General features: G+C 35.4%; 1 protein-coding gene across 2 annotated transcripts in view; it reads left to right on the forward strand.

Annotated features, from left to right (window-relative positions):
* Positions 1-13,496, forward strand: part of FAM117B (family with sequence similarity 117 member B) — a 98,215-nt gene that overhangs the window by 38,665 nt on the left and 46,054 nt on the right. For both annotated transcript variants that reach the window (XM_012738958.2, XM_076005830.1), the window contains exon 2: positions 11,397-11,548. In XM_012738958.2, the coding sequence (XP_012594412.1) occupies positions 11,397-11,548 (152 nt within the window). The remainder of the gene's footprint in view (positions 1-11,396; positions 11,549-13,496) is intronic.

The following is a 13,496-nucleotide window of genomic DNA, read 5'->3' on the forward strand; positions in this document are numbered from 1 at the left end:
GGTTATCAGTATGGCATTAAATTGTGTATCCATTCAATAGGATAATGTACAACTATTAAAAATGGTGATGTCTTATAGGTTTTTACTTATTGTCATGGAAATAGATTCTTAAACATGTCCTTTTTTATTTTTCTCAACAATAATTAATTGCATGCTTAACAAGACTTCATTTATGTAAAATTGTATGTATGTGTAAGTATAGATAAATTTCTAGAAATAAATACTTATTAAAGTGTTTACCTCTGGATTGTGGTCCTTGGGAATTTTTTTTTTGTCCTGTTATCATTGTTATACTTGAAAATGGAAAGTATATTTCCCTTTCTGAACAAATGAATACGTATAATTTATCTCTTCTGCTTGTTGATTTTGTGGATAACAGGAAATGCAGCCTTTAAGCCAGGACCTGATCAAGTTCTGAAAATACCTAACTAACGCTAGTGCAGCAAGGTCTGTAGAACCTTTGCAATTTAACGATACCTAGGGGCCATGGTTTGGAGTACTCTGCTAGTGCCATTGAAGTTACTCTGGAACTAGTTGAACTGGTATTGATTGTTGAGAAGCTATGAACTCTAGAGCCTAAGGCATTGACCATAATTTTCAGTGCTACACCCTGCTGTAGACGGTTAACCTCTCTAAAGACTTGATTTTTAAAGACCAGTCTTTAAATTTAAAACTCAAGTTGGAGTCATTGTTTTAATTTACTTTGGATTAATAAAAAATCACCTGAATTTATTGTATACACCTATTCTTGTTGATAAATGGTACTAACATTAGCAGTCATTCTCCTCTCTACATCTCTTCTCAAGTCTTCCTTGATTAGGATGTGATCTTTCTTAATCAAGAAAATTAATTTTTTCATTGGCCATTTAGGAGGTACCTACTATATGTCAAGTACTGTCTTAATCACTGGGATGGGAATTTTGCCCTACAGAATCTTACTCTGTTTTTTTCTTTTTCTTTTCCCAGAGTGGTTTTTCAGTTATAAAATCTTACTCTGTAGTAAAGCACAGGAACAGTCACGGCCCTTTCCATTGAACCTAGGTGTGGCAGCACACAGGAGGGCTTTGACCTAGATGTTGATGTGTTTCTTGGGCTTGGGTGGCTATTTTTTTTTTTTTTTTTAAACAGAGTCTCACTTTGTTGCCCAGGCTAGAGTGAGTGCTGTGGCGTCAGCCTAGCTCACAGCAACCTCAATCTCCTGGATTCAAGCAATCCTCCTGCCTCAGCCTCACAGGTAGCTGGGACTACAGGCATGTGCCACCATGCCTGGCTAATTTTTTTTTTATATATATATTTTTTATATATATTAGTTGGCCAATTAATTTCTTTGTATTTATAGTAGAGACGGGGTCTCGCTCTTGCTCAGGCTGGTTTTGAACTCCTGACCTCAAGAAGTCCGCCCGCCTAGGCCTCCCAGAGTGCTAGGATTACAGGTGGCTATTGAAGAAAGATTTTCCAGAGGAAGTGACATCTGAATTGAATTTTGAATTTGAAATTGAATTGAATTCTGAATTGAAAATTGAATTTTAAAAGGTTAAGCATGAATTAGCCAAACCAAAGAAGAGGATATGAGGGTGATCTAGGCAAAGACAAAGACCTGGTACATACTGGGAACTGCAAGTCTGTGGGCTCTGTTGGGATTGAGGCAGTACAGGCAAAAAAAAAAAAAAAAAAAAAAAAGGCTGGAGAGGCCAGGTATGCTAGGAAATTTTGAGTCACCTTTGCACCCTCAAAGTTCCTTCCTGTACATAACCACCTTCCTAATCAGGGACTAAATCCTGTCAGTTTTGGGAACTTGGATTGAAATGGAAAAATGACAAGCTAGGTATAGATTGTTCTTTATTATAGGCTGTGACTTAACTCTTTTTAATTTCTAGGGCTTAGCACTGGTTCTCAGGCCCCTAATACATGTTGAAATGAATAGGATAAAGGAAGGAAGTTCAAAACAAAATATTTACTACTTTTATATGTATACTCATCTAGTCTCCATTTCATTATAGAAATAATCTGCCAGGCATTGTGGCTCACACTTGTAATCCTAGCACTTTGGGAGGCCGAGACAGGAGGATCATTTGAAGCCAGGAGTTCGAAACCATCCTGAGCAACATAGACCTTTGTCTCTACAAAAAATTTAAAAATTAGCTGGGCATGGTGACACGCACCTGTGGTCCTAGCTACTTGGGTGGGTGAGGCAGGAGGATCACTTGAGCCCAGGAGTTTGAAGATGTAGTGAGCCATGATTGTGCCACTGCACTCTAGTCTGGGTGACAGAGCAAGACCCTGTCTCTAAAAGAAAGAAAGAAAGAAAGAAAGAATAATTCTAATGATCTTGAAAGGCCTTGTTGAAAAGTCCACTCTTAGATTTTTAATTAAAAATTCATAAAATGAAATCCAACCCATTAGTAAGTTCTGTTTGATTAGTGTACTGGTAGGTAACTGAGGCAACAGCGGTCACAGATAGGGAAGAAAAATGCCAGACAGCTTTTAGCAATTTGATTTTAATGAATATATACCAGTTTACATAGTATATATGCCTTTTCCCCTCCATAGCTGAGATAGTCTTCTTGTGACTATCCCAATATCCCATAAATGTACGTGAATATGTGTATTTATTGCTTTTCACTTGTCAGAGTTAATGTGGGTATTTGTTTTCTTGAACATATGTGTCTGCACTACATTTATTTTCTGTTCTGTTGAATTAAAATGTACTATAAAAGGAAGATTGTATATGGAGAGATGGTTGGCATTTATAACAATTAGGCATTGTTTTAGTGAAATAACTGTGCCATTTTGAAAGCAAATTATATGAGGCCTGTCTGTGAAGTAGCTTTTATGATTATCAGCAACACAGCTGCTGTGACTATTGTCTTAGAGTAATTTAATCTTTTGTTATGTGGGTCACATAACCAGCAACTGGACTTTTATACTTGTAACTTTTATGACAATAATATAATAACCTTTATTAAGACAATAATATAATTAGAAGAGAGGTGTCAGAAAGTGTTTTCATACATATACGGCCTTATGAGCAGGGTATTTGCCATTAAATAGAACTAGAATGATAACATTGTAATATCTTATTTATGAATATATTTGTTTAATATTTTTAAAGCCCCTCTGAAATTCAGTTAAACATAAATTAGCTAAATTTACCCACTTCCTCTTGCCCTCACCCCTCCAAAAAGAGATGTGAGGGTGCTCTAGCATAGAAACCAAGACATAAAGGCATGTGAAACCCGGGGTCAGCAAGCTTTTCCCGTAATGGGCCACATAGTAAACTTTTAGACTTTGTAGGCCAAAAGGCAAAGTCAAAGATACTATGTAGGTACTAATATAACAAGAGAGAAGACTTTTTCACAAATTTTTAATTGATGAAATTTCAAAATATAATAATACGTTTTTTGTAATGGAATTCTAATGAGAAGAGAGAATTCTTTTTAGGGGGATAACATTTCACCTAATTTTGATTCAGAGTTGGGGTTCCATATCAATCAGTTCAATTGCAAATGCTCACCTGTTAATGCTGATCTATAATGGAATTTTACATATTATCTTCAAATAGGACTTTTCACCCAGATAAATAATATGCATGGTGTAACTTTGTCACTGTAATTTGTGGTGTTCTGAGCAGCAGTGTGAACCAATGAATGGGGGCCACGTAAGGTCTTTGCTGCATATATTTAATTATATATAATAATTTATGCGTTGTAGCACAAAAACAGCTGTAGACAATTCATAAATGAATGAGCATGTCTGTGTTCCAATACTTTATATACTGTGTTCCAAAACTTTATATATGAACACTTGAATTTGATATAAATTTTATGTTTCACAGAATATTTTGAATTTTTCCCAAACATTTAAAAATGTACAAACCATTTTTAACTTGCTGGGCATATAAAAAACAGATGTGGGTCTGATTTGGCCTGTGGGCTATATAATCCCAGATATAAACCATGAAAAGTCCCAAAATTTAATGTAGTCATTTTTATATTAAACATCTTATGATTTCAGAAAATCAATAACTTTTTAAAATGTTTCTATTGTTTTCATATATTTATATGAATATACTCCTTATATGAAGTTAAACAATATAGAAATGCCTAAATTAGAAATTAAAACTGTAATTCTGTACTCAAAAGTTTGTGTATATTTGTGTGCATATTTTCCAGATTTTTAAAGTAAATGTACTAACACGCTTTTATAGACATCTAATTACTTTTTCTCCTTTATTTATTTTGTAAATTTCAAAATATTATGGGAGTACAAATGTTTTTGGTTACATGAATCACTTTTGTAATGCTTAAGTAAGGGCTGTAAGTGTGCCCATCACCAGATAGTGTTTATTGTACCTGTTAGGTAAGTCTTCATTCATCCCTTTCTCCCCCCCCCCCCCCGCTTGATTTTTACTGAGTTTTACTTCCCTCTGTGCACAGCTGTGTTCATCGGTTAGTTCTAATTTAATATTGCGTAGACGTGATGTTTGTTTTTCTATTCTTGGGATACTTCACTTAGGATAATGATATCCAGTTCCATCCAAATTGTTGCAAAAGGCATTAATTCATCCTTTTTTATGGCTGAGTGGTATTCCATGGTATACATATACCACATTTTGGTAATCTCCTCATGAATTGATGTGCACTTGGGTTGATTCCACATCTTTGCAGTTGTGAATTGTGCTGCAACAAACATTTGAGTGCACGTGTCTTTTTGATAAAATGACTTCTTTTCTTTTGGGTATATACCCAGTAGTGGGATTGCTGGATTGAATGGTAGGTCTCCTTTTAGTTCTTTGAGGAATCTCCATACTGTTTTCCATAGAGGCTGTACTAATTTGCAGTCTCACCAACTGAGGTGAGACTGCAAAGGTATAAGTTTTCCTTTCTCTCTTCATCCATGCTAGCATTAATTATTTTTGGACTTTTTAATAAAAGCCATTCTAACTAGGGTAAGGTGATATCTCATTGTGGTTTTAATTTGCATTTCCCTGATGATTAGTGACATTGAGCATGTTTATTGGCCATTTGTCTATCTTTTGAAAAGCTTCTATTTTGCCCACTTTTTAATGGGGTTGTTTTTTCTTGCTCATTTGCTTTAGTTCTTTGTAGATTCTGCTTATTAGTCGTTTATTGGATGTATAGCTTGCAAATATTTTCTCCCCTTCTGTAGGTTGTCTGATTGCTCTGTTGATTGTTTCCAACAAATTCTTACAGAAAATGCATAAGCAACTGAATAAGCAACATCAACATGTTTTCAAAACTGTACCTCTGGACACGAATTCTATTTTTTGCTTAATGTACCAGAGTGACAGTGAATTTTTCTAGCTTGTGAATATTTTCTCTCATTCTGTAGGTTGTCTCTTTGCTCTGTTGATTATTTCCTTAGCTGTTCAGAAGCTCGTTAATTTAGTCAAGCCCCATTTATTTATTTTTATTGTTGTTGTTAATTACCATTGGGGTCTTAGTCATAAATGTTTTGCCTAGGCTGATATCTAGAAGAATTTTTCCTACATTTTCTTCTAGAAATTCTTATGGTTTCATGCCTCACAGTTACACCTTTTATCCATCTCGAATTAATTTTTGAGAGTGGTCAGAGAGATGGATCCTGTTTCATTCTTCTGCATGTGGCTATCCAATTTTCCCAGCACTATTTATTGAATAGGGCTTCTTTTCCCCAGTGTATATTGTTGTTTGCTTTGTCAAATATCAGTTGGCTGTATGTGAATGGTTTTATATCTGGGTTCTCTGTTCTTTTCCATTGGTCCGTGTGTCTGTTTTTGTGCCAATACCATGCTGTTTTGGATACTGAAGCCTTGTACTATAGTTGGAAGTCTGGTGATGTGATACCTCCAGATTTGTTCTTTTTGCATAAGATTGTTTGGCTATTTGGGCTTTTTTCTGATTCCCAAAAAAACTTAGAATTATTTTTTTCTGTATCTGTCAAATATGACATTGGTGTTTTGATGGGGATTGGATTGAATCTGTAAATCATTTTAGATAAGTATGGACATTTTAACAAAGTTGATTCCACCTATCCATGAGCATGATAACATTTTTTTCATCTGTTTTATGTCATCTGTGATTTCTTTCCTGTGTTTCATAGTTTTCTTTGTAGAGACTGTTCACCTCCTTGGTTTAGTATATTTCTAGGTATTTTATTTTCTTTGTAGCTATTGTGAGTGGTATTGATGGTATTGAGTCTTTGATTTGACTCTTAGCTTAACTGTTATTGGTGTATAGGAATGCTACTGATTTGTATACATTGATTTTGTAACCTGAGACTTTGCTGAATTTACTTATCAATTCCAGGAGTCTCTTGGTGGAGTGTTTGGTGTTTTATAGATATAAGATCATATCATTCAACAAAAAGCAATAGGTTAACTCCTCTTTCCTGATTTGGATGCCCTTTATTTCTTTCTCTTGTCTGATTGCTCTGGCCAGGACTTCGAGCACTATGTTGAATAGAAGTGGTGGCAGTGGGCACCCTTATCTTGTTCCAGTTCTTAGTGGGGACGCTTTCAACTTTTCCCCATTCACTATGAAGTTTGCTGTGGATTTGTCATATATATAGCTTTTTAATTTTGAGATATGTTCCTTCTATGCCTCGATTGTCGAGAGTTTTTATCATGACAAAGTGTTGAATTTTGTTGAATGCTTTTTCTGCATCTATTGAGATGATCATATGTCCTTTGTTTTTGCATCTGTTTATGTGGTGAATTGCATTTATTGATTTACATATGTCGAACCATCCTTGCATCCCTGGAATGAAGCCCATTTGTTCATGCCGGGTGTTTTTTTTTTGTTTGTTTGTTTTTTGATGTGCTATTAAATTCTATTTGCTAGTATTTTATTGAGGTTCTTTGCATCTATATTCATAAGGAATATTAGTCTGTAGTTTCCTTTTTTGTTGTGTCCTTTCCCAGTTTTGGTATTAAAGTGATATTGGCTTTGTGGAATGAATTCAGGAGAATTCCTTCCTTCTGGATGTTACGGAATCATTTCTGCAATATGGGTACCAGCTCTTCTCTGTAGGTCTGGTAGAATTTGGATGTGAATCCATCTGGTCTGGCGCTTTTTTTGTTGAAAGTTTTTTATTACCGTTTCAATATTGCTGTTTCTTATTGGTCTGTTCAGGAGTTTATTTCTTCCCAGTTGAGTCTTGGGAGGTTGTGTGTTTCCAGGAACTTTTCCATTTTCTCTGAGTTTTTGAGTTTATGTGCATAGAGATTCTCATAGTATTTATAGATGGTATTTTATATTTCTATGGTATCATTATTAATATCTCCCTTTTTCTTTTTGATTGAACTTATTGGGGTCCTTTCTCCTCTGTTCCTGATGAATCTAGCAAGAGGTCTATCAATTTTGTTTACCTTTTTTAAGAACCAACTTTTTGTTTCATTGATTCTTCGTATTACTATTATTTTTTTTCCATTTCGTTTAGTTTTGCTCTGACCTGAGTTATTTCTTTTCTTCTGCTGGCTTTGGGTTTGGTTTGCTCGTCCTTTTCTGTTTTCATGAAATCATTAGGTTGTTAATTTGTGATCTGTCTTTTTGATGTAGGCATTTAAGGCTATCCATTTTCCCCTTAGGACTGCTTTTGCTGAATCTCATAGATTTTGATAGCTGTGTCCCTTTTGTCATTTAGTTCAAGGAATCTTTTGATTTTCATTTTCATTTCGTTATTGACCCAGTAATCATTCAGCAACAGGTTGTTTAATTTCCATAACTGTGTAGAATTGAGTGTTCCTCTTGGAGTTGATTTCTAGTTTTATTCCATTGTGGTCTGAGAAGATACATGGTATAATTTCTGTGTTTTTGAATTTGTTCAGACATGTTTTGTGGCCTGAGATATGATAATCTTGGAGAATGTTTCCTGTGCTGAGAAGAAGAATGAATGTTCAGTAGTTTCTGGATAAAATGTTCTATAAATATCCATTAGGCCCATTTCTTCTAGGGTCCCTTAAGCCCAGTGTTTCTTTGTTTATTTTCTGCTTGGATGATCTGTCCAGTTCTGTCAGTGGGGTGTTGAAGTCCCTGGCAATTGTGATGCTACTGTTTATCTCTGCTTAGATCTAGTAGAGTTTGCTTTATGAATCTGGGTACTCCTGTGTTAGATGCATAAATATTTAGGATTGTTGTGTCTTCTTGTTGAATTGCTCCCTTTACCATTATGTAATGGCCATCTTTGTCTTTCTTTACCGTTGTTGATTTAAAGTCAGTTTTATCTGATATGAGAATGGCTACACCTGCTTTCTTTTGGTTTCCATTTGCATGGAATATTTTTTTCCATCCGTTGACCTTGAGTCTGTATGAGTCCTTGTGGGTTAGATGTTTTCTGGAGACAGCAGATACTTGGGTTGTATTTTTTCATCCATTCAGCCAGTGAATGTTTCTTGAGTGGGGCATTCAGACAGTTCCCATTGATTGATAGAATTGCTATGTGGAATGCTATTCTATTCATCCTGTTGAGTCATACCTTATTGCTTTGTTTTACTTCCTGTGCTATTGTCTTATATGAGCTCTGAGCTTCAGTTTTGGGGTACTTTTACAGAGGTGGGTATCTATTGTGCTGATCCATGTATAATGCAGTTCCGAGTATTTCCTGCAGGGCAGGTCTGATCTTGACAAATTCACTCAGTGTTGCTTGTCTGGAAGAGTCTTTATTGCTGTTTCATATATGAAACTTAGTTTTGCAGGACACAGATTTTAGGCCGGCAGTTGTTTAGGTTAAGAAGACTGAAGATGGGGCCCCATTCCCTTCTGGCTTGTAAAGTCTCCATTGAGAAATCTACAGTTAACCTGATGAGTTTTCCTTTGTAAGTTACTTGATGTTTTCTCCTCATGGCCTGTAGCACTTCCTTCTTCATGTTGACTCTGGCCAGTCTGATGACTATGTGTCTTGGTGATTGCCTCTTTGCAAGAATCTCCCAGGTATTCATTGAGATTTTTGTACCTAGATGTCTAAATCTCTACCAAGACCTGGAAAGTTTTCTTCAATTATTTCCTCAGATAGGTTTTCCAGCCCTTGTGCATCCTCAGGGATGCTTATGATCTAAATGTGCCATTTTACATAATCTCATGTTTCTTACAGGCTTTCATTCCTATTCTTTGTTCTTTATTTCTGACTGAGTTAATTTGAAAGAGTTGCCATCAAGCTCTGAGATTGTTTCTTCTGCCTGGTCTAGTCTATTCTTAAAACTTTCCACTGTGTTTTGTATTTCATTAAATGAATTTTTCATTTCCAGAGTTTCTATTTGGTTTTTTAAAAAATATATCAATTTCTTTAGTGAATTTTTCATTCCTTTCCTGAATTGTTTTTCTGGTTTGAGTTGGTTTTCCATTTTCTCTTGGATTTTGTTAAGCTTCCTTAAAATCTATATTTTGAATTCTTTACCTGTCATTTTAGTATTTTCATTTTGGTTGGTATCCATTGCCAGAGAGCTGGTGTTCCCCTTTGGGTTTGTCCTTTTGCTCTGATTTTTCTTATTTCCAGAGCTCTTGCACTGATTCCTTCTCTGGAGCAGCTGTCAGTTCTCTTTCCAAGAGAAAATGGAAAACCAACTCAAACCAGAAAACTATGTTGCTCAGGCTGATCTCAAACTCCTGACCTCAAGCAGTCTTCCTGCTTAGGCCTCCCATGGTGCTAGGATTACAGACATGAGCCACCATGCCCAGCCTTAAAGTTTATTTTGACTTGTCAAAAGTTGGCCTGCATTGTTGCAGAATTTAAGTTTTCATAAATGAAATATGTTAATTAGTTATTGCATTATTAACTAGAAATCTGATATTTACAATGTTTGTTTCTTATATAGTGAAAAAAATTGTTATTATAGCAGCTACTTTTGAACATATTATACATCTTTCCTCACATTACATATTATATTTTTTTATTGTTGTTTTATTTTACTACTATTTTAATTGTTTACGTTGAATGTCTTATAATTAATGTTTATGTATTGGTACATACCCCTTTTATTTGCTCAGAAATTAAACCTCCCATTACAAAGCTGATGGTTGGTTCTTTCAGTTGATTTGGTTTATGCGTCTCCTAGGATAATCTCAAAGGCAAGGGATCAACAAGCAAGGTGTTAGTTTGTCTTTCGAGTGATTTTTGTGGGCTGGTACTAAGTTATCATGAGGCAGTTGTGTCATTAATACTCTGTCCTCTAAGATTTCTGTTGGTGTCTGGAACAAGACAACTACTAAGTGCCAGTATTACTTTTAAATTATTGATATCAAATAACATGAAAGATTGTCACTAATTTTTTATATTTTCTCATGATTTTTAACTTCCTGTCTTATTTTCATTATGTCCTCATAGTTTCTTAAAAGATAAAAATCAAAAGATTTAATTTATAAAGAAAAAGAGATCCAGCTAAAACTTTGTTGGTTACTAGGGATACATCAATTCTGTAGAGAATTCCAGGGCCCATCCGTAGAGATTTTGATTTGTTAGGTCTAGGGTGGGATTGTTTTCACTCAGTATAATTCTCTGGAGAGTCATCCAAGTTGTGTGTATCAATAGTCTCTTCCTTTTTATTGCTCATTTTTGTATACTGTAGTCACCCTCCTTCCTTATCCATGGTTTTGCTTTCTGTGGTTTTAGTTACTCATGGTGAACCTCAGCCTGAAAAGATTCAGTGGAAAAATTCCAGAAATAAACAATTTGTATATTATATCTTGTACAGCCTTCTAAGTAGTCTGATGAAATCTCACTGTCCCACTCCCCTGGCTGGGGAGGTAAATCATGCCGTTGTCCAGCATATCCATGCTGTGTATGTTTCCCACCTGTTAGTTACTTAGTAGCTGTCATGATTATCAGATCAACTGTTGTGGTATTGCCGTGCTTGTGTTCAAGTAACCCTTATTTTACTTAATGGCCCCAAAGCGCAAAAGCAGTGATGCTGACATATTGTTATAATTGTACCAGTTTATTATTATTTGTTGTTAACTTCTTGCTGTTCCTAATTTAGAAATTAAATTTTGTCATAGGTATGTGCATATAGGAAAGCACATAGTATATATAGAATTTGGTACCATCTGAGGTTTTAGCCACCTACTGTGGGTCTTGGAATGTATACCCTGTGGATAAAGGGCCTACTCTATTTAAGTTGGAGAACCTTCTGTGTATTTTTAAAGTTTCTGCTTTGTTTCCTTCCTAATCTTTCTTCCTTTCTTTTCCTTTCCTTCCCTTCCCTTTTCCCTTTCCTTTCCCCTTTCCCCTTCCCTTCTTCCTTCCCTCTCATCCCCTCCCCTCCAGACAGGGTCTTGCCATGCTGGTCTCAAACTCCTGGCCTCAGGCAATCCTCCAGCCTTGTACTCCCAAAGTGCTTGGATTACAGGCATGAGTTGTGGCACTGAGTCCCTTTTTAATAAATTTTTTTGTCTTAAATCTAGGTGACAAATCACGACAGCCTTCCTCAAGTCCCTCCAGTATTATCCGACGTACTTCCTCCCTGGATACTCTTGCTGCTCCGTATCTTGCCGGCCACTGGCCTCGTGATAGTCATGGGCAAGCTGCACCTTGCATGAGGGACAAAGCTACACAGGTAGGTTTATTATAGTTCCTATTCTAAAGTGTTTTACTCTGAAGCCATTTTCCATAATATTATTTGTTCTGTTCTGTTCAAATTCTTGAAATATTAATGTGTATTAGAATTATCTGAGGGGCTAATCAGGAGTTCAGATTCCCAGGCCTCATTTCCAGATATTCTGTAGTAGGTCTTGGCTGGGGCTTGGGAATGTGTATTTTAAATAGATTCCAAAGTAATTTTGATATATACAAATACTTTATGGACATACTTTTCTCCTGCTTATTTTTTATGTGTTAGTCTGGAACACAATACATTTAATATATGGAATTTGAACATAAAAATTTATAACAGTAAGAAATTGCTTTACTTACCATCTAACCTTATGTTTTGTGTGAAAAATCTTCATGGGTTGGGAGATGAAGACTATATTGCTTTGCTGATAGATTTTATAAATGTAACTGTCCTGATAAAGGAACTCTGGAAGCAAAGTTTTATACTTTTAGATTTATAAAATTTTTTAATTTAAAAGGATCTTAAGAAATCATTCAGATCTGCCTTCTAGTTTTACAGATGAAGAAGATGAGGTCCAAGATCGTACAGTCAGTTGAAGACTGCATCTAAGTTTAGTTTCATTTACAGTATTTACCACAATTATAATTAAATTTTGTATAATTATTTAATATTTCTTATACTCAAGCCCCATGATGGTAGGAACTGTTTTGGCTTGTCCATTGCTGTATTTCCATCTCTAGGACTTAGTATTGTTTGTACCTGACAGAATAAATTAAATGCCCAAAGAATATTTGTGAATGAGTAGAAGGTTTACAGATTTATTTCTAGTGAACAATAAAAAGCATTTAAAGATTTAAAAGAGTCTTTATATTGGTTGTTGAACATTAGCTAAAGTACATCTTGATTTAGACTTCAAATTTACATTACTGGTAGTTCTTTCTTTGATCCCAGAGTTTTTTGAGAGCATGTTTTTTTATAGAACCAAGTAAACACACTGTGGAGTGGTTTTTGGATTTGCATGTTGGTTTCTAAAATTTCAGTTGTTCTTGGTGGGCTCAGTTTGTTTTCTGTTCTGATACTCTTAAAATTGAGTCATATTGTTAGGACAGATCCTTGGGATTTGAGATTACCTTGAGGTTTATATTCTAGTGGCAAGTACAGAAATAAAAACATAAGGGTCTGTACTCATCAGAAGTAATGAACTTTTCTGAAATTGTGATTGTTTTAACTGGAGTTTGGAACTCTGTAATCATTCAAAATCTGTAATTTTGCTGAGTTTATAATATGGAAAATGAGTGCAGTCTCTAGTTGCTTTCTGCTTGATCCACATCATGTTTAAATTTGTATGAGTTTATTTATTTAAACGTTTCTACAACACTTTTTATTTCTCCTGCAGTTTCAGGTTCGGTGGGTTCAAACATATTAATACATTCATAATACTAAGAATATACTATTACACAAGCCATTGGGGGAGCCCCTTGATCTGTGGAAGCAATTTAGCCTTTTCAGCAAGTTGCTATCACATACCTTTGATTGTACTGAAATAAAGTATAAAGCTCATACTGTCTTCACCTTTTCCTAAATGTCCCCAATATTGGGAATGTTAAGGGTACAAATACAAAGATAATTTATAATCATACTGTTAATACTGTTTGTAAAGCTCATGTGTGGAGTCTCCTACAGAATAACAGATAACGTAGCGGTAACTGGGCACTCCAGTCTTTCAGTTACATAGTGGAACTCCATATTTGGCAAGTGAATTTGGCACTAACACAGTTAATCAGAAGTTCTCAAATCCACCAGGGTGCGGTGGCTCACGCCTGTAATCCTAGCACTCTGGGAGGCCGAGGCCGGCGGATTGGTCTGAGCTCAGGAGTTCGAAACTAGCCTGAGCATGAACGAGACCCGTCTCTACTATAAATAGAAAGAAATTAATTGGACAACTAATATA

The sequence above is a fragment of the Microcebus murinus genome, chromosome 8 (assembly GCF_040939455.1).
Source record: "Microcebus murinus isolate Inina chromosome 8, M.murinus_Inina_mat1.0, whole genome shotgun sequence".
Lineage (NCBI taxonomy): Eukaryota > Metazoa > Chordata > Mammalia > Primates > Cheirogaleidae > Microcebus > Microcebus murinus.